This window comes from Colossoma macropomum, unplaced genomic scaffold, assembly GCF_904425465.1.
Source record: "Colossoma macropomum unplaced genomic scaffold, Colossoma_macropomum, whole genome shotgun sequence".
NCBI lineage: Eukaryota > Metazoa > Chordata > Actinopteri > Characiformes > Serrasalmidae > Colossoma > Colossoma macropomum.
In genome coordinates, this window is record NW_023494810.1 from 28,234,632 (window position 1) to 28,261,704 (window position 27,073).

The following is a 27,073-nucleotide window of genomic DNA, read 5'->3' on the forward strand; positions in this document are numbered from 1 at the left end:
ACACTGAATAAGTTATTTTAATATATGAATATATTTAATATTTTATTTGAAAAGTATCATATATTTAGGATTCCATTGTGGTTAAAGATTCTAACAGATCAAACTTTGCTTCTGTTTCAGATCCCATTCTCTCTGGTGCAGTTTCCTCTCTGGGAATATTTAAAGGTATGTGTCATAATCTCTTAGTCTGTCTCTTTTCATTGATCTTTCAGTGTCTGTGTCTTCTCTACAGTGCTTCCTTCTCTGTCTTTGTTATTCTCTTCATTTTTTTTTTTACCCCCTCCCCGTCTAATTGGCCCTGTAATGGTGTAATAAAAAAATAATGGCCTGTTTATAACGGGGCACATTTACGGCCGCACTGGCCGGATATTCCTCTTCTCCACGGTGAATCAGCGGATGGCGTCCGGGCTGTGACGGTGGCCCCAGCTGTGATTAAACTCGCTCGTAATTCGTCACCAGTGCCCTGATCCACGTCCCGGCACCTCTCTCTCTCTCTCTCTCCTCTCTCTATTCTCTGTCCTCTGGCCCGGGCCACTGAGAAGCCGTTTCTCTTTTGAAAAGCCAGGGTGACATCACGTCTCTGTGGCGAGAGCAGAAAATTCCATTAGCGCTTTGGGTCCAGTGGCCGAGGAGATTGATACCTTCAGCAGCTCATAGAGTGGCCTCAAACATCTTATACGTTCACACTAATATCCCACAGTATGGACGAAGTATTAGGATGCGCTTTTACTCCTGCATATCGCAATTGCAGTGTTTTCACCGGTAAATCAAACACAGACTGATCAACTCAAGATGTGACAAAACACCTACACAGCACTCCCTCTGGACTGTAGCCCACACGATATACATGTGCAAAAGTCAGAGGCCGTTTATGTCATTTCCAGTCAAAATGACCATTAAGTGCAAGTTATTCACGTTTAGTGCCAAGAATAAAAGCAAAAACCATAAATTTAGCGGAAAATTACTTCTACAGATGGTTAAGTATTTGATGTGTCCACACTTTACCTTCATTACAGCTTCCATTCTTTTCAAGAGACTCACTTTCAGTTTTTTCAGAGAAATCTGCAGGGATATTTTCCCACACCTGTAAAGTTCAGTCTTAGAAGTTGGTTGTATTTTTTGCTTCTCTCCATCCAAGTAATCCCAAATTTAGACTCATCAGCCCATAAAGCCTTACTCCACATTAAAGATGTCCTGTTTTACTGTTCTAGTGCTTTTTTATCATTCTTGTCTATTTCTTTTCTCAATAAGAGCTTCTTGGTAGCTACACATCCTTTCAGGCACATAGCGCTGAGTTGTCCTCTCACAGTGGAAGGATGGACAGAAACACCTGTGGATGTTTTCAGATCTGAAGCAGCTTGATTTCCTCCTCTCTCTCAAAGATGAAAGCTTTAAGTGCTGTTTATCTGATGGGGGCAGTTTTGGTGTCTACCAAGTCTTCCAGGTGGTGGTTATGAGGCCCATTTTCTCTGTTTCTTTTAATAATTTTTTTAAGTTAATTTTTTAAACTTTTGTTTTTTAAGCCTTGTGCAAGTGGACTATCATATCCAGCCTCCTTGGAAATATTTTGGCTATAAATTGTTGGTTTTAAGAATGGATGGAAGAGTAAAAGTGGCAGTAGAGTGCACAAAAGTAAAGAATGAATGAATTAAATACAGATCGATTTGAGATTATACGTAGTGTGGGGGGCTTCTGTGAATTTTTTTTTTACACGTATGTTCCCTTCTTTTCTATCACACTCTTGATAACTTGTACTCAGCGGCTGTTTTGGCTGGAGTATTTAATAAATGAGCAGGTGGTCTCTGACTTTTGCACAGCTCAGGATTGGTTGGTCTAATCTAAAAGGAAAGTCTAAAATTATATCAGACGTATTTTTTGCACCCTAAATTAGTATCAGTATCGGCCATGCAATCTGCCCTAATCAGGCCCATATGGATTGGTTAGTCTGATGAAAAACTGTTGTGATTTGCTTACTCATTTGCATATCAAGTCTTCACCAATGCATATTGACACTGTCCAAGAAAAACATGTATCTCTAAAATGGCACCTGTCCAGGAGAAGGCAAAAACATTTTAAAATTTGAATGTAAGTTAATGTAAAGAGGTTTTATTCCATGTGATTTTGATGCATTTCTATTGGTCCATTCATCACGCAGAAATATACACATATATACATAAAAATGTAATTTGTAATCCCCATAATATCTAACTCGCTGTCGTATTAAACCCTTGCACCTCCAAAACGCTGACTACGTACGAGAATTCATTATGGGAAAGTTCTTTAATGTGTACGAACATGTGATTTTATTAAAAAGTCATTTTTGAGCTTTTCTACTGGTCCATTCATTATGAAATGTTCACACAATGTAAAAGGCAGCTGGCCTCAGATGGTGGACTGATATGATGCGATATGACAGACGGTATGTATCAAATGATTTGTGGTAGTGCAGAGGGAGAGGGAGAGAGAGAGAGAGTGAGAGAGAGAGAAAGAGAGAGAGAGAAAGAGAGGAGACTATGCACTGGAGGATGACGCCGCTCGCAGCTGTGTGTGAGCGTCAAGTGTTAAGTGTTCGCCCCCTCAAACGGAATAAGAAGTGTCATTCATTGGCTTCTCTTTGACACGCCTTCAAAGACATTCCCTCATTCCCTCATTCTCTCCTTCTCTTGTTCTCTCCCAGCCATCTGTGCAGAGCCAGTGGAATATCAGAGTCTTCAAGCTCTCTCTCTCTCTCTCTCTCTCTCCCTCCCTCTCTCTCTCTCTCTCTCTCTCTCTCTCTCTCTCTCTCTCTCTCTCCCCCTCTCTCTCTCTCTCTCTCTCTCTCCCCCTCTCTCTCTCTCTCTGTCTCTCTCTCTCTGTCTCTCTCTCTAACTGCCTTTGCATGGCCTTAAAAAGCATAGATGACAAGATGACACAGAAATCCAGAAATCCAGTGTGATTTCAGACGTCCTTTTGTTTTCTTCGGCCTTTTGAAACTCACTGACATCCTAGTCTTCAATGTGCACCATCTAGCAGTCTGAAAACGATATTTTAAGTCATACTTATTTTGCTTGCAAGTAATTATTTGATTTTTTTTGTTTTGTTTTTTTTTTACGTTTGTGTTATGTGTATTATGTGTTGTTATTGTTATTTATCTTCACTATCTTGTTATTAATCTTTACCATCATCTTACTAGACTCAACATTAAAAATTGTTCTTAATGGCCTTAGAAGTTAAATAAAAAAAAATAAAATGAAACGTGCACCATTTCTAGGCATGTCCAGGTTTTTTTGCTTCTAATCTGGATCTAGGTGCTTTAAAGCAGAGACCTGGCCGTCGATTGTTTTGTTCTGGCCTTCAAAAATGTGTGGCAGTGAGCAAGGGGGGGGTTGCCCAGCTGCTGAAATCATCTGTTTTGCTTTCTGTCATCAATGAAAGTAATATTATCATAAGAAGTTTTGTAAGACTTAATTTTTCATGTTACATATAGATACATATAGAATTTTAAACATACTGCTGTACATCACATCTGTGTAAGGAAACCCATGCAGACATGGGGAGAACATACAAACTCCACACAGACCCTGGTTACCCGGCTGGGGAATCGAACCCAGGTCCTTCTTGCTGTGAGGCGACAGTGCTGTAAGTGAAGTAGTCGAAAATTAAATAAACTGACTGTTTAGCTGATTGAAGTACAGATATGATGACAAGATGAAGAAAAGCGTCACTGAATCATTTATCTTCCCATAACGTACAGCACATTCTTTAAATACAGAGTGATGCATGTAACCCTCCTATGTGTCTTTTATACCTGGCGCATGGCAACCAGTGCGCGGGTCACTCAAACTTTAGTTCCTATGCATTCTTTGCTACATACCAGCATAGAATCATGTACAAAATAAGGCTTTTAGTGGAGCATGATTGGTTGGTGGACCTGCATAGACTAGTCAAGTGTGGGTCATGGTGACCATATTAATGTTAGTTACGCCACAGCTAGGTTTTTAGTTGTTGAGCTCAATACAGATGTTTACTATTTTAACTTAGTAAACATTTAGCAGTCTATTGAGAAATTCCCAGATATCCACACTAATCCCAACGCTCCAGTTTCAAATGTCAGAGGTGCCAGAAACCCACGGATGGGGTGTTAAATGCTCCTGGCCAAAGCAGAAGGGGGTGGTGGGTAGGAGGTTGGTGTCCAGTCTGGAGCATTAGAGGAGCAGTCGGTCATTTCCAGGACAACCGCAGTGATGTTGAGGAAATTACCTATTACACCAGCATGCCCTGGTCAAAGGTTATTATGGTGTAGGTATCATGGTCGAGGTCAGCCCTGGTGGACCGACCAGGCTTGTCTCTAATTTGTATGAGAGAGAGAGAGAGAGGAGAGAGAGAGAGGATGCTCTCCAACAGGGGGGAAACTTTGATGTGGAAAACAAAGTCTTCACTTTAATCTGAGAGCTAATGAAACACACATGATCCAGCCTGCTGCACAGGCCAGAGAGAGAGAGAGAGAGGTTGTGTGTGTTCTCCTGTGTGGAGAAAAGGACTCACGGGGGGGTTGTAGCCTTTAAGAAAATATTTATAATGATTTCATGCTGTTCTGCAATTGCTTTCCACTCTGAGCAATCAGCCGATCGTCTGCAGGCCAGCAGCCCTCCAGCACAGAGCACATGCTAACACACACCAGCGTAGTGCAGCACTTCAACACAGTTATATTACACCCACCAACTCAATGCTAACATACCAGCACAATGGAGTTCTCTAACGCAGTGCTAACACACCAACACAATCTAATTATTAATCGTTATTATATGAGCCCTGCGATGGACTGGCGACCTGTCCAGGGTGTATCCTGCCTTCCGCCCAATGACAGCTGGGATAGGCTCCAGCACCCCACCGCGACCCAGAAGGATAAGCGGTTTAGATGATGTATGTATTTGATGCTTTAATGAAAGCGTCTTTTTAACTTTACGCTGGTAACAATCTGGATGGTCCTTTTATTCTTTGCCCGAGATTAACATTATTTCCACAAACAATCTCAGAGGTTGACTCGTTAGACCGCAGTGCACGTTTCCACCATGCATCGGTCCATTTCAGATGAGCCTGAGTTCAGAGTTAGCGGCAGAGTCTGAAGCGTTTCTAGACATGGTTGACTTATGGCTTCCGCTGTGCGTAGTACAGTCTTAACTGGCATTGGTGGATGCAGTGATGAATATTGTTTATTGACATTGTTTAACAGAGTATTCCTGAATATGTTGTGATATGCATCACCGAAGCATGCTGGTGTAATGCCGTGCCGCCTGAGGGATTGAAGGTCATGGGCAATCAGTTGTGGTTTCTGGATTTCTCCAGATTCCTTCAATCATTTGATGATGTAGTGCGCTTTAGATGATAAAATACCTTAAATCCTTGCAGTCGCTCATTGAGAGACAATGAGCCTCATTCACCAACAGTTTTTAAGAAGAAATTTCACCTTAAAACCCACTTGCGCAGTTTTTTATGAACATTCTGATATTTACTGATATTTTCTTATTTGGAATTTATAAAGGTGCGAACAGTTCTGTGGTTTAAGAACACGTCATGAATCTGATGTAGACTTTTTCTTAGGACTTTTCTTAAGAACGAACTTAAGACTAATTTAAAACTCAGGAAGATATTAGTGAATGAGGCTCATTGTTCTCAGTCTGGATTATATTCAGCACCGTTTCTAATCTTAAATTGCCCAACTTTTTTGGAACGTGTGGCATAAATTTCAGATTGAGTTGATAAGGTAGAGCATTAGATATCATTGTACTTTTGTTTAAAGACAGGTCAAAGTTGATTTACAACTTTAGTTGTAAAGTAGGTTGATTTAGGGCTGCTTTCTGTTTTTATTTGCTTTTTGCACACTGTGCCAACTTTTTTGGAGGTTTATTCCTTCACAACCGTGAGACGGAGAAAAAGGTAAGGCTCCTGGGTAAACCTTGAGACTTTTTTATTGAAATTAGTAGTGGGCCTAAAACTGAGCCCTGCATGTTTACATGCATGATGTATAAATCTCCAAAGATGGACAGTCATGTGCAAAATTCGGGCAAACTTTTGAATATTGCACACACTTCTGCACATTTTAATGCACAGTTATTGTTTATTGACTGAATTTAACAATTTAACACATTGGGAAAAGACAAAATGTAATATGGCCTGTGGGGTTTTTAAATTTTTTTTTTCACTTTTTTTATTTAAAAAACATAAAGCCATATTTCTGTTTGTTTTCTGTATAGTGCATTAAGTGGGTCTGAAATTTTGGTCCTAACTGGACTAAAGAATTTTCATGCCCAACTCAACCCTACCTCGACCCTGGCCCAACCCCTACCCGATCCTAGCCCTACCCCGACCCTACCCCAACTGTACCCAATCCTACCCCGACCCTATTGGACCCTAGCCTGACCCCAACCCTATTGGACCCTAGCCTGACCCCAACCCTAACCCGACCCTAGCCCAACCCCGACCCTACCCCGATGCTAGCGCAACCCCAACGCTAGTGCGACCCTAGCCCAACCCTAACGGTACCCTAACCCGACCCCAACCCTACCCTGACCCTAGCCCGACCTCCACCCAACCCCAACCCTAGCCCGACCTCCACCCAACCCCAACCCTAGCCCGACCTCCACCCTACCCCGATCCTAGCCCAAAACAATTTTATCTGAACCTGATCCAACCTGAGTTGACTGGTGTTCAAACCTTTGAGAACGACTGTGTGTCTTAACACAGCACTGACATACCAGCAGAATACGCCGACGTAAACGCTGAGCATTGTACTGTTTGTCTACTTTACAGCTTTACTGCTGCTCCAGATCTAAACCCTCAGTGCTTTGTTCAGTAATGAGAACAGATTGTGTAATTATCAGAGATCCAGTCAGACCTGCTCAACTGCACCTCAGCCCGAAGCAGCACGAACGACTTACAATCACAATAAACACGCACACCTGGCCTGCATTCGTCACTCTCATCTCTCTGCAGAGCTTTCACTCTCTCGCTCTCTCTCTCACTCTCTCTCTCTCTCTCTCGCTCTCTCTCTCTCTCTCTCTCTCTCTCGCTCTCTCTCTCTCTCTCTCTCTCGCTCTCTCTCTCTTTTGCTAGGTTGCTCTCTCTCTTTCTTTAGGTCCGTTGCTCTCGCTCTTTCTTTCCCTGTCTTCCATGGGAAAATGAACAGATGACATCAGCATTCTCTGGATGTAAAGATGGCTCCTCTGTCTGTTTCCCATCGTCCGGCCGAGCCCATGGGCTTTGAGTTTTTTTACATGTGTCTGTTACTACAGTAATCCCCAATTTTCTCTCTCTCTTTCTCTCTCTCTCTCTCTCTGTAGACTGTATGGTGGAGGAGGCAGGGGGAGCGGCTGGACTCTTGGCAGGCTGCAGTGTGTGGAGCTGTTGCAGGTGTGTGGGATTAGCCTCATCTGAGAGAGAGAGAGAGAGAGGCGGCCAAGCCAAGGTCATGCATAAACTTCACCCATCCTCATTCCTCACGAATTCCTCACAGGTCGGATCAGCTGCCACACGCCAACCAGAGGCAGCCTCGGAGTTTAAGACTGAGAGATAGAGATGGATATAAACATCACAGGCATAATCAATCAATCAGTCTGTACGTGGCGAATAAACTACACCAGTATTTGAATGTCAGATTTAATAGTAATCAGTAATGATAATATTCAGTTACGTATGAAGGCCTGTGCTGGTAACAGAATCCTCTCATTCAGATGACCATGTGGAAAATAACCACGGGAAGGGGGGGTTGTGTGGTGTTCGATTTATTTCTTGCATAATTCAATTTATTTGCCTTAGATTTTTCAAAAATCAGTAGTTCCGGGGTAAACAAAGTCATTTAGAGTGGTTTGATGTGAAATGGTTCATTAGAGGAACTTACCAACTCCAATTTCGTTACAGTGGTGGTGATGGGAACCAGGGGTCTTGATGTCCAGAACACAAATATGGCCATTTGATTCACTATCTAAAACCACCAGTGAACCTAACACGTCTTCTGATTTTTTTCTCTGCAGTGTTAATAGTGCTAAAATGGTGCTGAAACTGAATAAACTGAAGTTGTTTTTGGGGACTGTTTTGCCTTAAATGCCCTCTAGCTACCCCTCCATCATGAATGTGTTTTAATATAATTTAGCCTAAACCCTTCTCCCATCAGATAACACATAACCATTTTATATAATAGCTTTCAGTGAGGGAGCTTTTAGAGGCGTTAAACTCTTCCAACTTCTCAGTCCGGTTCACCACCACTGTGAACAATTCTGATTCGGTAAATTTCTCTAGAACGGAGCATTTCACACCAAACCACTCTGAATGGCTTTGTTTGCATCTTACTGATTTTAATTATGCAGAAATTTTGAGAAATTGGTGCCTGAACTCACACGCTATCACTTTGCTTGCTGGCAGGTCTGCTTAAGAGTTAGGGTCTGTCTCAAAATTACTCGATACAAAAGTGTCACTAGTGTTATTGTTATTTTTAATTATTAATATCTCTGTAAAAACATTGTGCTGCTGTCAGAACAAAACCTTGTATCTCCATTTTTGACGTTTTTGAGTTTTTGGCATAATTTGAAAAGGCCTGTTGTTGTTTACATTGTGTGTAAATATCATGATGAATGGACCAAAAGAAATGGCTCAAAATTACTTGGAAAAACGTCTGGTTCCATTGACTTACATTAAAAGTAGAAAAGGTTTTTTCCTTCTTCTGTAAATTTACCATTTGGAGATACAAGGTTTTGTTCCAGCAACATCAAATTACTGATCCGTCCAGAAACATCACTGATGTGTCCAGAAGCATCACCAGATGCTAAGTAAATCCCTGAGAGGATGAAGACTGACATGGTCTTTCTGCTTTATTATCAATAATGCAAGCATATCCGAAACAAATACTTTGTAATTATCAAAGAAGAAATTCCTGCATTTTGAATGTAGATGGATAATATAGCATATTGATAAAATAGTACTAGAAATAATATGGATATATAGTTTTGAATATATATTCAAAAATAATTTTGATAATATACTGTAATGAGCAAAAGTCAGAGACCACCCCTCACAATTCAATTTGCAGTCAAAATGACCATGAAGTACAGTAAGGGAAATGATAAAGTAAGAAAAAAAAAATGTATTTAACAGAAAATGACACAGAAGCCTAAACCAGTAAATATAGTGGTTAATTACAGCTTCCATTCTTTTCACTAGCCTTGCTTTCAGTTTTCCAAAGAAATCTTCTAAGTTCAGTCTTAGAAGTTGGTTGCATTTTCTGCTTCTCACCATCCAGGTCATCCCAAACACATGCAGTGATGTTGCGGTCTGGACTCTGGGGTGGTCACTCCATTGTTCTGAGAGCACCAGCAGCTTCTTTGATTGATTTGCAAATGTTCTTCTTCTGCAAATGTCTCTTGTCTTTTCTCAGTAAGGGCTCCACAGGACTGTACACTGAACAATTTTTCAGTTCCCCTCTTCCCAATCCATCAATGGAACGGGACCACCATAGGACCTCCGCTGACCAGATATGATTTGAGTGGTGGACCGTTCTGTAATGGTAGTGGGGTTTGAGGGTGGTCCACCACCCAAAAGAACCAGCTCTGTGGTCAATTGAAAGAAGGCTAGAGGATAGCTAACACGAACTGTGGCCTGCAGTCTCTAACTGTACACACTAGCAAGATGGAGCTACAAGGTAGGGGTTTCTTATAAAGTGGCCAGTGAGGGTTCACAGTGTATAGAAATCAACTATAGAAGTAATTTGCGGCAATTCTGCCGCCTCAGTGAGGAACAGAGGACAGCTGAACAGAGCAGGCAAGAGCAAGAAAAGAGAGAAGTGGAGTTGAAAGACTAAGAGAGGGAGAGAGAGAAATGGAGGGAAAATGGACATTGCGCCCAGAGGAGAAGGATCATGGCAGAGGGCCACTCCACCTGGAGCCTGAGTCTGAGTCTGGGCTGGGAACTCTGTGTGCGAGTGCTTGCTACATCCTCTACACTGGCCTTCACCGCCAGGAGGAATAATCCTGTTTCGCGTCAGTTCTGGTGCAGAAACGTAGGAACAGATTGCAGATGTCACGCTGCCTCGGCCTCGTCCGCTTAGTGTTTATTGCTTTAGGTGGGCGATGTTTGTTATTGTCACTGACGATGTTAATGTTGAGAGCATCAGTATTTAAAGTGAAGTGTGATGTGTTGTATCGATGGTGGCCATCAGCGCTGGTCAATGTTCTGCGACTGCGATAATGGCCGGGCCTTGAGCCACGAGGAGAAAGAGAGAAGGGAAGAAAAAAACGGAGAGTGAAAAAGATGGAGGACATGAGTCATCTGCTTCTCTAGTACTGGGCAAATGCATGTGAAGTATGAAAAGTAGGTTTTCGTCACTATACAAATGTGTGTTGGAACGTGTGAAGGTTTAGAAACTGGTTTGAAAATTTAAAGGGATCCTCCGGCCAAAATAAAACTTTTACACATCTTATATTAAACATCTGTTGTGAACATGTCTGCTCACCTCCTACGGTGTTCCTGCAGTAGTCTCTAGAGTGAGATTTTCTGGTTCAAAGACTAGGAAAACCCCCTTCTGATGATGTATCTTGAAGGTTGGAGGAAGTCTTGAGAAACTACAGCTGTTTGGGGGGGATATCAAGGGCATATTCATTAGACTGTACATGAGTAAATATGCCAAGGTTTTGTTATCGCCGGTTGGGGAGGGATGGACCTTTTTCACACTTCCATATTTGGCGCAGCGTAAGTCATAGTAGTAGGGAAGACATTACAGTTGTGGCAGCATTTCTGAGTGAAAGTCATCCTTTATAATACATCTCTGATGTAGATGACTCATTTATTTTAATGTCCTTTTTTAAGGAATTTACCTATTTTTTTCCGCAAACGTTGTTCATTTGGTGGTTTATTTTTCATTTTCAAAGAGAGCTACAAGCGTTTCTTTGAGAATTACCTGCATGACCGTGAAAGTAAGTTAAGGATCTCATAAAAAGTTACCCAGCAAGGTCAGCTTAATTTAGCTGTCCATGTTTACTTGAATATAGACAAAGGCAAATTATTCAGTAACTGAATGAAATAAATGTAAATCTTTATTTTATTTTTATTTTTTTTAAAGGCTCCCCTCAAATTAACAGATGTGTTTTATAATCATACATATTGCTATATGCTTACGATTTACTGCTGAAAGCCAAACATGTTAGACGCTCTTTTTATTATTTTATAAAAATAATTTTTACAGAGCAGATCACTGAAGAGATCTGTTTATAGTTTATAGCCCAGATTTGTGGAAAAATTGGTCGACTTTCAGTAGAAAAAAAGAATTGTGAGTTCAGCTTCTTTTATTATAAGGGTTTAAAATTACATCACCCATCTATTTGACTGGAAGGAAGACAGTTACAGCTCTCATACGACCCCCACCTTCTGAATGTAGCTTATGAAATATGAAAGTTATGAAGAATATGACGAAGTGCATTTTGGAACCACCGGCGGTCTCAAGGAGTTGAAAAGGTTAATGTTGTTTTGTACAGTGTCCAGTATTGTAAATGGCCAGGTCAGTGTTCCTATGTAAGCTAACCAACATGACAATGTTTAATTACTTCAGTGTTTGAGTTGTAATATAACTAATGATGCTAAAGTTAGCTTTTTATTTGAATTTTCCATTCCACCTTAAATGGTGTAGCACATACATTCTGGCACTTTTAGGCACGCTACACAGTTTAAGGTAGAACGGAAAATTTGTTGGCATCAGTATGTAGCTGCTTTGCAATTTAAGGTGGGAGGGGAAAAAATAAACTAGCACCACAAAGTAACTGCTGCACCATGAGATGGGGCGAAAAATCTAAAAAAAAGAAGCTGGTTAACCAAAAGCCAACTTCAGCCTCATGCTAACGCTAACGTTGACTATGAAAAACCTACTGATCAACACAATTGCTGCACAGAACCTTGCAGCCGGTCCACACAATTCACTGAATAATCTACCTAACATTTGATAATAAGTAGGCTAAAGACTTACGGATGAAGTCCTGACTACACGCAGCTTTTGACCTTCTTTAAATCTGCACCCCTCGCCCATTCAGCACTGAAGCAGCGTCAGTAGTCTACTTTTACTGTAGGTCTTACTCATCTCTGAAAATAAAAACTGCTCCAACACATGAACATCTCAAGGACAAATTAGGTAAAGTCCTCAATAAGGTTGTAAAGTCCTCATTCTCATTCATAAAAACGGCCACTGCTGTAATGTTTTCCCTACTATAACTACATCCACTGCATCCAGTACTGAAGTGTAAAAATGGTCTATTCCCAATGATTGTATGTTGTATTTGCGTAATGCATGCTGGGTATTGTAGTGAGAGGACAATGATGGATGGCAACACAAAAAGGGTACAAAATCATGAGTTCTATCAAACCAGTAAGGCTGAGGGATGCAGTGCTGAACTACAAACTATTACGTAACATGACAAATAATGCATTAAATGCAATTTTTAGGCCAGAAAGTCCACTTTAACCAAAGATGTTGTCCGTGTCCCATTGGTGTTGCAGTGCAGTGGGAAAAGGTGTCATGTTGTTTGTTGATGTCACTTACATTAATCACTTTTTAATTCTTTACAAACTGCAGATTAGAGCTGCAATACAATCTGTGGGAGAATCAGCAGCAGCTATACGACTAACTGTTGTATAAAGTTGCATTTAGCCAAATCCCTTTGTTACCTTCTTTAAAATTATCGTCTGTAATCTCTTGAAAAAATACAATTGTCATGTCAATTTTTTCAAAGTTTATGTTGCATCCAAACTTTTGACTGGCGGTTTGTGTATTTGATAATACATGTGCAGTTATTTGATCATTTCCTTGTTTCCTTTTCTCCAGGTGCAGTAGCGGCATTTGTCACGACTCCTCTGGATGTGGCAAAGACTAGAATAATGCTGGCTAAGGTAAGAGTACAGTGCATAATAATAGTGGCTAAATTGAGGGAAAATGTTGATGGAGGAGCCTAAAACCATATTTACTTATTACGATAAATATAACACAAGTAAAACTAGCTACCAAAACTTTCAGGAAAAAAAAATTACGCAGTCTCAGATAAGCTTGTTTATGTGGTTTCTGGCACTGTGTGACATAGTAATCTATGCAAATGAACAGCCAATCGGGCATTTTTTGCTGTAACACTGTTCAAATATGTGGAACTCAGTATCTGAGTAGTGTCAGAATACAAAACTAGGCAAGCCGAGTTTTGCTGGACCGCCAGGCCGCACGCTCTCTCCTCTCCAGCTTTTGGTAAATGACACAAGGGGTGAAGCAGCCATTTTAAAAGTGAGGGGGGCACGGTTGTCAGTACATGACACCCCTCAGACCCCACAGCCCACCCTTATAGGTTCAGTATTATAATTAAAAAGCCTGTAACAGTATGAGCATTTTTTGTCAAGCCAGCAATATATAAAAAATATATCAAGCCAGCAATATACAAACACACCTCACTATGGTCCAAAATCAGCCTTTCAGAGTTTTTAGCTGGACTCCTGATCTGCTCCAAGAATACAAAACTATAGTTACACTCCAAAATAAGAAGCTGACCCATCACTGACCAGTGGTGGGGTACGTTAGTTACTCAAAAATGTTCCATTACAAATTGCTACTTCTCTCTATCTGTAATGGGATCATTTATTACTTCCAGGGAAAAGTAAGCTCACATTTCTCATTACCTTACATCTATGCTACTTTAGCCAATCTCACATAATTTAAAAGGCATCTCACCATCTCATAAGCTAAATCCAGTGCAAAAAAGTAAAAATAAAACAGCGTTTACTGACTGTTGGGTTGGAAAAAGGCTACTTAAGTTACAACAAGTAACTACCATTTGTTAAAAGTTCACTTAAATAGAAAATAATGAGGCTACTCTCCTTTTTACTTCTGCGCTTAGTTTACTTAACTCGTGCCGTTTTAGATAAAACAATTTCTTAGATAAGAAATGTTCTTGTTGGTATTCAAATATTTTGTGTTCACAGATTTGAGCATTAGATCAACACATGCCAACCACCAACACCAACTGCAACTGCACTTAAAGTGGCTATGCTACGTGTTCTTTACGTTTCCCACAGCTCGCTCTCGACTAGTATCGATTTAACATGCTTAATCGGACGAAAAAGAGCCGACAAGGATCCACTAGAGCTCCCTCAGCTCACACTAAACTTTCTGTCCGCTCGTGGCAACCCACAGCATAATATTTCAAGCAAGCACACACCCCCACATGAAACACAGCAGCCTTAACCTTAGCTTACCCAACACAATGAAGTATGAGAAGTTGGCGCCCGAGTCTTCATCTGTTGGGCGATTAGGGGGCATCACCACCACCTCCTGGGGACTAGCTGCACTCCTTGCGCATGCACGTTTCAACATAGTTGTCAGTCGCTGTCAGTGAGTGAAACCGCCAACCAAATCTAGTTTAGGATAGAACAGTGTGAAATAATGTAGAACTAGTGTGAAAGTGAAGCACAACAATAATGCTGTCTAATCTGAGAGTGATAATGACAGTAATTTTGGCTAGGCTGAGGGTACTGAAGGTGAGAGTGTAGCTTAAAACCGTTGTTTAAGGCTGCTGTCTGCTGATGCCTCGCAGACGGAGAATAAGGTGAACAAACAAAAGTCTCTAATGTAGACAAACCATGAACAGATGCTGAGAGAGAGAGAGAGTCAGCGAGAGAGAGGAGGAGAGACGAAGGGTCAGCCAGGGACTCTAGTGACGCACAACATCCATTTTACTCTCGTCTGCACTGTTGAGACTGAAAGCAGAGCGAGCTGTGTGTACGCATGGTTGATGTCAAAGAACGACTGTATATGCTGGACCGTTCCATCTGTCTGTGGACGTCCTGTGCAGAGAGAGAAACTCGAGGCCTGCTCACACACACATACACAAACACTAGCACCTTATCTCAGGGCTTTTTTTTACATTGTCTCTGTCCTCACAGACCTGGTTCAACTCATCAATTAAGCAACAGAAGCTGCAGAGATTCGCTTTTATTGAAAATAGCAGTGGGCCTAAAACTGAGCCCTGAGGAACACCTGCAGTCATTTTAAATGCAGTGCTCAGATTGGCTTGCTCTGAGTTGCCTGATAGTACCAGCTGTTTCCATATATGTTATATGAACCGCCAAAGATGTACAGTCATGTGCAGAATTTTTGGCACCCCTGGTCAAATTACAGATTTTGTTGATTTGGTAAGTGAAAATAAGTACACGTCCTCAACAGAGTATTTTAATGCACAACTGAATTTAACCCTATTGGAAAAAATAATGCATAAAATGTGGCCTGTGTAAAAGTTGTGACACATTTTATGTTTTGTGTTTTATTTTTCTTTAACTCACAAAATAAATAGAAATTCTGTACATGAATTAGGAGAAAATGGTATCTTTTTTACTTGATTTTTGCTATTTTTATCTATTATTATTTTATTTTTTCCCATTTATTTATCGTGTTTTAATTATGATTATTATTATTTCAGTCATTTTAATTCATTTTAGTTTCCTGTTTTTATATGATTTTGTTAACTTTTACATTTTAATTATGGTTTATTGTTTTATATTTTCTGCTGTTTTTAATGTATTTTTGTTATTAATGTTTCATTTTTTATACCTACCTGAAAAATTTACTTTTATTATTTGATATGTTCTTACACATTATCAATTTTATTTTTCCTGTATCAACTCAGCAACATTGTAATTGAGGGTCACCCTCAATTACAGGTTAAATAAAGGTTGATTGTTTGTTTGATTGATTTTTACGTTTGTCCCCTGCAGAGGATGTGTTAACTTAAAACTACGTAGAAAATCAGCAAATCATTTTGACCAAGGTTATTCAAAGTTTTGCATATGACTTTATCTACACTCTCAAAAAGTGCTAACACCACACCTGTATTATCATTCTTAAGATCACATATTATCCAGCTTATCTCTAATACAGAGTGTGTAATCACAACACATCCATGGATTTCTTATAACCAATTAGCTCCAGTTACCTTTATTAAGAGTTAATAACATTGGTGATTACAGCTAAGTTATGTAATGCATATTCTGTTTCATTTTCCACCAATGAAAAAGCATTTGTCTGAAATAATATTTGCTATAAAAACAGTTATAAATATTATAACCATTTCTGAAAATAAGTTGGGACACCCAAAATGGAGTTCAGGTCTCTCCTGGGAAATACAGGTCTGGTCGGCCTATGTGTTTTTGCACATGTTGCTCACTGACAGAACGAGGTGTTGGGAAAGAGGAAGGTGTAGGAGCTCTTCAGTGACCCTCCTGTTCATTTACTCACTGGACGTCCTCATCTGGCCTAATGAAAGACCTCTTGTGTTCAGAGAAGCTGGTTTTGTGCTTGAGTGTGTGTATATGGTGGTTATTTTGATAGAAGTGGTGGATCTGAACAGTCTGAACTCTCTCTCTCTCTCTCCCTCTCTCTCTGTCTCTCAGGCTGGGACGGCCACAGCCAGTGGAAACATCCCTCTGGTTCTGTATGAGGTGTGGAAGTCTAAAGGTGTGTTTGGGTGAGTTTGTGCCAGTAAAGGCATTGAATTCATTAGCTGAACTGAGCGTGACTGTGTAACTACACAGATTCATTCATTCACTCTCCCTCTATTTATTCAGTAGTTTGTTTGTATGTTTTTATGTAAAGAGGCTGTGGACAGTGAGTTGATGTGAAAATGTCCCTAATGGCATCTCTTGCAGCCACGGGCCCGAACTTCAAAACAACGACCTTTGATCTTCCTTTGATTTCTTTTTTACTTTCATCTTCTATTCTGATTTTTTCCCCTCATTTTCTTTAGATCTTTCTCTTCTCTTCTCTTCTATCCTTTGTTTTCTTTCTTAATTTTTCTCTTCTATTTTTCCTCTTTTCTCATCTTATTTCACTTTTTGACTTTTCTCATCTTTTTTCTCTTCTCTTCTCTTCTCTTCTCTTCTCTTGTTTCTATTCCTCTCTTCTTTTCTCCTGTCCTCTTGTTTATAATCTCTTCTCTTGTTTCTCTCATCTTGTTTTCATCTCGTTTCTTATCATCTCTTGTTTCTCTTCTCTTCTTTTTTACTCTCTTCTCTTCTTTTTTACTCTCTTCTCTTCTTTTTTCCTCTCTTCTTTTTCTTTTTTCTTGTCTTTTCTTGTTTCTACTCTCCTCTTTTCTTTTTCCTCACTTCTGTTGTTTCTCTTCTCATCTCTGCTCTTTTCTTTTTTCCTCTCTTTTCTTTTTCTTGTCTTGTTTCTAATCTTTTCTATTTTCTTTTTCTCTTGTCTTTTCTTATTGCTCTCCTTCTCTTCTCTTCTCTTCTCTTCTCTTCTCTTCTCTTCTCTTCTCTTCTCTTCTCCCTGAATTCATATACAGCTGACATTGCGGGCAGAAATAAGTACTGCAACTTGAAAGAATGTTGAAAATTTTTCCCTAGATGGTGATACATATATATATATATATATATATATATATATATATATATATATATATATATATATATATAATATATATATATATATAATATATATATATATATATATATATATATATATGCTCTCTGGGACAGCTTTGAAATGAGAGAGAGTGAGAGTGAGCGAGAGAGAGAAGGAGAAACAGTAGAGGGATAGAGGCCTACATGTGCTCTCCCAGAGCAACAGCACAGCTGTGTGCCTCGTACAAATTGCCCAGCTTAAAAGCTGTAATTATGGTAATGGCTCCAATTGCAGTCTAGTGAAGCTAGAAAGTGCTTCCACATGTTAAGCTCCGCCCCCAGTGCCCTGTGTGGCGCTCCTGACCGCACCAACCAAAACAACTACAATCAAAGCTGGTGCAGCGCCGTGCTCGCTTTGAAGTGCTGTCGTCTCGACTGCTGTTACAAAATCACCCAGAATCACCCAGGCTAAACCCTGCGGCCACAGAATGGGCCAGCAGGGACGACAGTAATATGGAAAGTGATGTTTACATTAGTAAGTCATATTACTGTAGCAGTCCAGCTGGACAGAGTATCATTCTTAATCATTATCACAGTGTAGGCCTTTGCAGTCATAGAACATCAACGACTGTCCTGTGTGTTTTTAATGCATTACAAGACACATCATAATCACAATATGTAACAATAAAATTACAGTAATAAAATTACAGTATGGTTTTCTGTCCATGTAATGCTGCCATATTCAAAGTGGCATCGATTTGCTACTAATCTGGCATTTGCATAGTATTTTTTACTACAAAAAATAAAATTAGATGAAAGTAGTGTTATATATATATATGTATGTGTTTATATATATATATATATATATGTATGTATGTGTATATATATATATATACATTTTCTAAACCACTTATCCTCCTGGGTCGTAGGGGGTGCTGGAGCCTATCCCAGTGGTCATTGGGCGGAAGGCAGGATACACCCTGGACAGGTCGCCAGTCCATAGCAGGGCAGACACAGGGCAGTATGTGATTGGCATATACAATCACACACACATTTACAACCAGGGGCAAGTTAGCATGTCCTGTTGGCATGACTGCATGCCTTTGGACTGTGGGAGAAATCCGGAGCACCCGGAAAAAAACCCATGCAGACAGAAAGGACCCTCATTGCCCGAGTGGGGAACTGAACCCAGGCCGTTTTGCTGTGAGGTGCCAATGCTACTCACTGTCATTCTATATCACCCTATATCAAAAGTAGCCTTTATATAATATAAATAAATTCATTACTTCTTGCTGTTTGATACACTAAAATACCCAAAAAGAATCGATCCTTCAATTCCAGACATTTGGGAATCAAGAGTTGGCTCCAAAGCTTTGGACTTGATTCCACACAGTGACATTCAAGTTTGCCTGCAATTGTGCACACACTGAATGAGATATTCTGCTGTCACTCACAAAACCGTCTGTCTGGAAAAACCCAAAAAATTATATTAGACAAAGTGGAAAACAATATAAAATGTAATGTTAGTAACAGATGACTAGCTTACAGTAAAACAAGTGCCAAAACATCTACCCACCTGAAGGAGTTGACTGAGGTGAACTTATCCAGCACTTGTTAGTCTAACGTTAGCTCTCCAAGTTCCTTGCTATATAATTAATATAATTAACACTGAAGTCTTTATTTTTGCCAGATGTCCTTCTATGTGTCTTGGTTTTTGAAATCTAGATTATTGTCTGGAATCGACTTTTGGAATCGACTCCATCAATTCCTGCCATATGGAATCTGAATCTGAGTCGTCTCCACATTTGTGAAATCTTAACAGTCCTAGTGGAGGGCAAACGACATTTCCACACCTTTTTAAATGAGAATTTCTTTAGTTTCCTACTGTATTTTTAGAGATTACTTTGTCTAGCCAGCTTAAAATTTGTTTCACAAACTTTCATTTTCAGTGTACACGGCTGCAAATGCTTTTGTTTCGTTTAAACGTTCTCTCTGCCCTCCTTACCGCCTCTCCATCCACCTCCCAGATCTATCCAGACATATGAAGAGAGCCAAAGAGATCATAGCGTTTCACTTATGCTTTGGGCTTATGCTATACATTTCAAAGACTCCCCCAAAGAAATCGCACCAAACCCGCTGAAGATCGTGGCGTCTTGTACCAGCTGTGCTGGTGTCTGTTTTTTCAGAGCGTCATGCCACTAGAAATGTACATAATACTGCCGCAACGTTTTCATTCACGAAAAAAGGAATCTATGGATGATACTCAACCATATTCAAGACTGACAATCTAATAACCTGTCAACTACAGGCTTCAGTGTGGGGGCACCGCAGTGCCAATCAAAGGTTTGTGAAGGCCTGTGCCTCCCCAGGCACCCGCAAGACTCACTGTTGCGCTAGGAGTATGGCTAGAATACTTAGGATTAATGAAATTTTAGGCTATTTCATATTAGAACTGTAACAACAAAGAAATTATGACTTTCAAATGTTAAAGGCTGTGTTTGCTAGAAGGTACCAGCATATGCAATAAACAAAACCAAAGGAATGAAAAGATGTTTGGTTTATGTTTGTAGTGGTTTCTCTTTCCGCAGTTCAGCATTCTTTGAACGGTTTAACCACCTTTTTTTTCTTCTTTCTTTCTTTCATTCTTTCTTTTTTTTTTACCACTGCTCACCTGGTGGAATGATGTGCTGAGCGGTACCTTTTAAGGATTTGCTGTGGACGTATTTAATCTTAAAAACATTTAAATGGCCAGTTTTTGGGCTGTTTTGGGCCCTTTTTGACTGAATGTTTTTTCAGTAAATGACATTTTAGACGATTCCTACATTCTTGTGTTGTGAGAGACTTACAAGGTGAGATACTGCAGGAGAATAGGGTCTTTTTCGTGATCAGTTTTTGCCAGTTGAGTAGTTTTTGTATTATTTCAGTATCTACTTAAGTATGCATATGTTTGCATATTTTTAAAAAAACAAAAATCTAGAAATTGTGAGTTTGCCATAGCCATCCATGGCCAGGAGTCCTGGATAGGACAACTAACCTTGCTTTCTCTGGGTGGGTAGTACGGCCCTCGCTCAGTGCAGTGCTAGCCAGCATTGGCGTCGGTCAGCTGACGTAGCAGAATTGTCAGTTAGCGTTCTCCGCCAAGCGTGTTGAGCTGTCCAGTGACGTTGCATTAGCAGCAGTTCGAAAAGATGCAGAGTGCTGCACATGACTCAGAGGAAGCATGTGCTAGCCTTCGGCCTCTTAGCACTGGAAGTGTTATCTGATTGGAGGAGACCTAGCTAGTGGATGTGATTAGACACAACTGAAAATTTTGGAGGAAAGTGAGGAAAAATGTGTGTGTGTGTGTGTGTGTGTGTGTGTGTATCTTCTCATTGGAGTGTGTTACTTAGCCGCAGTAGCTGCAGTTCTAAAAGATAAATTTGGCTATGGCTTCATTGCAGTGATTTCGTCTTTTTCAGCCTTTTCAGCTCAGGAATGTCATCATTCCCCCAGGATCAATCCGCTCATCCGTATCTTTTGAGTCATGGCTCAGATCGGGTCCAAGCCTGGCCTGGGCTCTGGGAAGCATGGTTTATTTATAGAGTGCAGAGTCATTCGTTTGGGTCCTGGTTAGGTCCGCCCACTCGTGACCGGCCAGAGTGGTTTAACAGAGGAGGAGGAGGATGATGGTGTGAGTGAGTCAGGGAGCAGGTGCAGGAAGTGAGAAAGTTCACAACTCTTTCCTATCACTCTGACTCGCTCCACAGAGTACTGAGAACCAAAAGCGAGGGAAAGATTCTTTTTCCCTTTTCGCTCCCTGAGGGAACAGTAATTGGTCAGCAAGAGTGGCTGATATGTTGGAACCATATATGGTTCCTCAGCTTCCGCTGTGACAGCAGTCAGCAGGTGGGGCAGGAAGTGACCTGGCATTAAGGGGCTTTTTGCTGGTTTTAAGAACTACTCAGAAACCCACCTTCCCGACTGCTGAAACAGCATGGTTAGTGGAGAGAGTTCAGCTGCTGGTCTGGAGTATTTGATGTAGTTAACCCACAGAGGGCTATGGTTATTATGTATTTCTGTATTTCCATGGTATTTACATGTAATTACACAGTTACATCATTAATTACGTGCAGTGAGTTTGATTAACAGTCTGTATGGAGAGATTTTATCAGTTTTTTGGCAACCCACAAAGACTGTACACAACAACAACTTCACTGAGCTGTGAGTGAGAAGTAATCCAACAATACATAAGAAGAGACGTTTCAACCATATACACCATATGACTACTACAAAAGGGCCATGAAAGGTTAAAAGATAAGCCACGCTGAGAAGGCGTATCAAGTTTCCACAGTACAAGCGTTTGGCAGAGAAGAGGGTTAAAGTTGACTCAGAAGATTGCCGGATTTGAACGTTTTGCCACACACAGTCAAATGGCAACCCCTCACCCACATGACACACACACGCACTTGTTTTGTACAATAGAGAGAATGTGGAAGAACAGTCCCATAGGTATTTTATTATTATACATGTATGTGTGTATATATATATATATATATATATATATATATATATCGCTGCTGTTGGAAGAAAACCTCCAAAATGATAACTTTACAGGAAAAGGAAAAAACCTACTATACTTTTATTTACACTGTGTTTAATGTAATTTACAAACAATGTAAAGGTATGTATGTATATATATATATATATATATATATATATATATACACACACACATTAAACTCTAAGTCCATACACATATGCACATTCTACACATCAATATATACACATACCTGTAACTACAATGTAAGTACTAAGTAATATGGGTAACACTTTACTAAAAGAGTGTAACACATTCATGATATCTGCATAAACACTTCATAACATGTTCATTAAATTTCAATCAACATTCATAAAGCATACGTGTTTTACATGTTATTAAAATGGAAAGCTGTGTCATTTTACTGACAGGCCTTTTTTCAATTTTTTTTTTTTTTTCAGTGAAAAATAAAAATGGCCTCTCTTTACACCTTTGGTCATTAAGTGCTTTGACACATATTTTACTTAAAATTTTTTTCAATTTTTTTTTTTTTCCTCAAGCATTTGCTGCTTGGCATGTCACTTCACTATATGGACTGTAAATTACTCATAAATATGCTAGGGACAGTCATTCTGGTGGTGGGAGGATATTTTACAGGGCCATAACCCTCCATTCCCTGTAGATGCTGGGCAGCCACATGAATGTAAGCAGACTACTTTACATTGCAATTTTAAGACCCACATAACATGCATTTCAGTCTGGTTAACTTCCATCACTTTTGAGGTGAAGGCAAAACAGAATGTATTGATCCTAGTCAAAAGACAAAAGTACAAGATGTTCTGCGTTAAGTTTGTGATGCCCTCTGTTTAGTGTTGTGTACATCCAGCCTTAGAAGTTGATTGTACTTTCTGCTTCTCACCATCCACATAATCTCAAACACATTTCGGGGGGCGGCACGGTGGCGCAGTGGGTAGCGCTGTCGCCTCACAGCAAGAAGGGCCTGGGTTTGATTCCCGGTGGGGTGACCAGAGTCCTTTCTGTGTGGAGTTTGTCTGTTCTCCCTGTGTCTGCGTGGGTTTCCTCCGGGTACTCCGGTTTCCTCCCACAGTCCAAAAACATGCAGTCAGGCCAATTGGACATGCTAAAATTGCCCCTAGGTGTGAGTGTGTGTGTGATTGTGTATGTCTGTCTGTCTGTCTGCCCTGCGATGGACTGGCGACCTGTCCAGGGTGTATCCTGCCTTCCGCCCAATGACAGCTGGGATAGGCTCCAGCACCCCACTGCGACCCAGAAGGATAAGCGGTTTAGATGATGTATGTATGTATACATTCAGTGATGTTGAGGTCTGGACTCTGAGGTGGTCAGTCCATTGTTCTGAGAACAAAAGCAGCTTCTTTGTTTGATCTGTACATTTTCTTCTCCTTTTCTCAGTAAGAGCTTCTTGACAGCTACACATCCTTTCAGACCCATAGCGCTGAGTCGTCTTCTCACAGTGGAAGGATGGACAGAAACACTTGTGGATGTTTTCGGATCTGAATCATGAGTGGAGCTTGATTTTTTCCTCTCTCTCAAAGATGGAAACATTTTTGGTTCTGTATAGCACCTAAAAACTCAAAAAAGTTCTATGTAGAGCCGTGTACAACACATTCTCCATCAATTTGAAGAACCATTCAAGCATGAAATGGTTCTATATAGGATTCATGGTTCTAAATAGAACCATTGCCTTTACTAGAAGAACCATCTTTTTTAAGGGTGTACTGTTTATCTGATGAGGACAGCTTTGGTGGTCTGCTAGCTCTTGGACGGCTATTAAAAGTCCTATTTTCCATACTCCATCTGTTTTTCACATATTTTCCTCTCATGTTTTCCTTCCTTATGCAAGTGGATTATCTTATATCTAGTCTTCTCAGAAACATCTGAGAAATGAGTAGCTTGTAGCTAAAAGCTGTTTGTTTAGCGCAGCGCTGTATCTGTGTGATCAGAGGTTCTAAGCCTTACCTTAAATCTGTTGTTTTCCTCAGGCTTTCCTGCACAGCGGGACAAGTTGGCCTGAAAATACACACACACACACACACACACACACACACACACACACTGAGCATCCCTCTAAAACACATGATCCTGGCAGAAGCATGCTAAAACGCTGAGTTCTGTGAGGGGCTGGCATAGTCGAGAAATCTCTGACATGCTTGGCACCTTGTACAGCTTTGCAGTTGACAAAATTGATGTATTAGTGGGTACACCACTTGTGACCCTGTTTCTAAATAGAGGGCCGTAAACCTCTGACCGCCCCTCTTTCCGACCCCCTCTCATCCCCCACAGGTGCTCTGAACCGCTGAAGAGTCACTGATCGGCTATTATAACCTCAGTCTGCCTGCAGCAGAGGGACAGTCAGTGGGTCAGTGGAAGTGATTTGGACAGACGGCCGTGGAGACAAAGCCGCTAAAACAGTCTGTACGGGTGTTAAAGTGCATCTAAGAGTGGTGATTCAACTGTGTAGATTTTTGTAATGTTATAATAATAATAATAATAATAATAGTTGAGTTATAATAAAATTCAGTAAAGTAGGTGCTTATTTTTTGGTCAAAATAAAATTGGACTAATTTGAGACACTTTAAAAGTTCAAAAATGTCATTTTTGTTATTATACAGTGCTGAATGTGTGTGCAGATCATTCTGAAAACATCAATAATAAATAATAATAATAATAATATAATAGCTGAGTTATAATAATATTCAGTAAAGTAGGTGCTTATTTGTGGTCAAAATAACATTTTTGGACTAATTTGAGACATTCAAAAGTAAAAATGTAATTTTTATTATTATACTAAGCATAATGTGTGTTTAGATAATTCTGAAAATATCAAAAATAATAAATTGAATTGAATTGTGTTGAAATTTGGGGTTTATGATGCACTGAATTGTTTCCTCAAGAATCATAACTGAACCAAAACATTGTTTTTTTTTCCCCAGATGGAAATTCACACAGTCATATGCAAAAGTTTGTACACCCCTGGTTAAATTATGCTTTTGTTTCATTTTCATAATTTGCCAAAGGGCGCTCAAACTTTTGCATATGACTGTATGTATTGAGCATCATTCAAAACGCAGTCCAGGCTGAAATACTTAACCTCTGTGGCTAAACTGCTGTAGCCTGAATGAGTGGATGTATGTAAGTGCATTAGTTTTTGTGACATCACAAAAGCAGCAAATTCAAAGCTGTTTCTGCAGCTAAGTTTCCACATATGGACTGTGTGAACCAGACAGTGAAGACTGTAAACAGTGCTCACATCAGTTCTCCGTAATAGAGGCCCTTTAATGCACTGAGTTGTTAAATCCATTGTGTTGTTGATGAAATGATCTTTGAACACTACTTTACTTGTAAAGCACAGCCGACTGTTAACAAACTGCATTAAGCACTGATGGAAGTAACGCTGTCAGGCTGACATTATCAAGACCTGTTGGAGTTTTCAGGTGTATATTTAGGCGTTTTATACTCGCTCTGGACGGGACTGTAGAGCCTGTGAAAGAGATTGGCTCAGAAACAGGCAGTAATTGGAAATGGGAGAAAAAGAAAGAGCTAGTGTGGAGAGGCAGTGAGTGTGAGAGAGTGAGGTGGGGGCTGCTGGATGGTTGAGGGACGTGTGTGAATGTCATCTGGCCATCCGTCATGCGGAGAGGCCCCCAGGGCCGGCGCTAATGCCAAAAGCAGCTGCGTGGAAAAGAGCCCGGAGGGACAGCGCACTCTCACAGCCCCCGGCGCATCCTCCAGCTCCTCCAACATCAACACACATTCCTCCTCCGTCAGGCCTAAAGCTGCCAAACTGCGCAGCCGCTGCCCACAAATATCGCCGGCGCTCGTTACAGAACACGCTTCGTTTTAGACTCGCAGAGAAAATCCAGACACCTGATTCTGGACTGGGATTATTTTTATACTGGCTGTTTTGACTGGGTTTCTTTTAGGTTGTGAAATGTTTGTGTTTTTAGTGTGTTTTTTTGTGACCTACAACTCACTCACTCACATACAGCAGCCTAAACCTTCTCCACAAGGGGGCGCTATTAGCACATAAGTAGCTTTGACACTTCATAAGAGTGGTTCTTCACATAAGTGACTCTTTCACGTCCACGTTTTTTTTTTATCTCACTGGTTCCCACCTCCGGTTCTAAGACCCTGCTTAATTGATCTGTCCATGCTCCGCCCACAGATATGAAAGTGTTCTTTCATAGCAACTGTTGCCTTTTTTGGAAAAGCTTTACAGAATGTAGATAAAAATCTCATTCAAGTCTAGTCATCCTTATTCATCTAGAACATGCAAAGACAACAAGTGATGGCCAAAATTGAAAATCACGTAAAATAACACAGAAATAAAAACGATTTACTGAAATTCAGTTTGAACACCCCTGGTTGAATAACATGTTCTAAGTGAAAATAAGTTTAAAACAGGTTCTACAGGGAATTCACTTAAATATGCTATTTTTCTGCTAATTTTAATGTGCAATTTGCATGTATTTGCTGAGTTTAACATAATGGAAAAAAAACAAAATAAAAAATATAAAAAGTGCCATAACTTTTGCACACATTTTATGTTTTTTTTTCCTCAGTATGTTAAATTCTGCAAATAAACAGTAATTGTGCATTGAAATGTGCAGAATTATGTTCTCTGTTGAGGATGTATTACGTTTTTTTCACTTAGTAAATCAACAAAAACCTGTCATTTGACCAGGGATGCTAAAACTTTCGCACAGGACTGTAATGAGAAATTGCAGTTTTTGTCAAAATATGAATGGTGTTACAGTCGGCATCGAAAAAGTTCTGAAATGATGTTTATCGGAATGATGAGCTCAGAGAGTCAAGATACTTTTCCCAGAGGAAAGAAATATTCTAAATGAGATCTCCTCTTCATCTCAGTTACTTCTCCTGGACGTGGTTAAGTCCAGTTTGAAATCAAAATGAGACTTAAGCCTTTTTCTCCTGATTCTGAAATTTGGCTCCTGAGAAATAAAACTCAGATTTTCTCACCTTGATCAAAATATTGTCACACGTGGCTGAACTCTTTAGTGTCTGACTCGTCTCACCTCAGACTCAGCTGAATAAGATTCCTATAAGAAAAGTGTGAGATATCCTCGTCATCTGTCTGTGCAAAAGGAGAACTCCCGTTTTTCT

General features: G+C 40.2%; 1 protein-coding gene across 2 annotated transcripts in view; it reads left to right on the top strand.

The window, feature by feature from the left end:
• slc25a26 (solute carrier family 25 member 26) overlaps nucleotides 1–27,073 on the top strand; it is a 91,757-nt gene that overhangs the window by 62,752 nt on the left and 1,932 nt on the right. The window contains exons 6-9 of one of the 2 annotated variants that reach the window (XM_036559740.1): nucleotides 121–165; nucleotides 7,320–7,389; nucleotides 12,836–12,900; nucleotides 16,435–16,508. In XM_036559740.1, the coding sequence (XP_036415633.1) occupies nucleotides 121–165; nucleotides 7,320–7,389; nucleotides 12,836–12,900; nucleotides 16,435–16,508 (254 nt within the window). The remainder of the gene's footprint in view (nucleotides 1–120; nucleotides 166–7,319; nucleotides 7,390–12,835; nucleotides 12,901–16,434; nucleotides 16,509–27,073) is intronic. The other variant, XM_036559741.1, reaches the window with a different exon arrangement.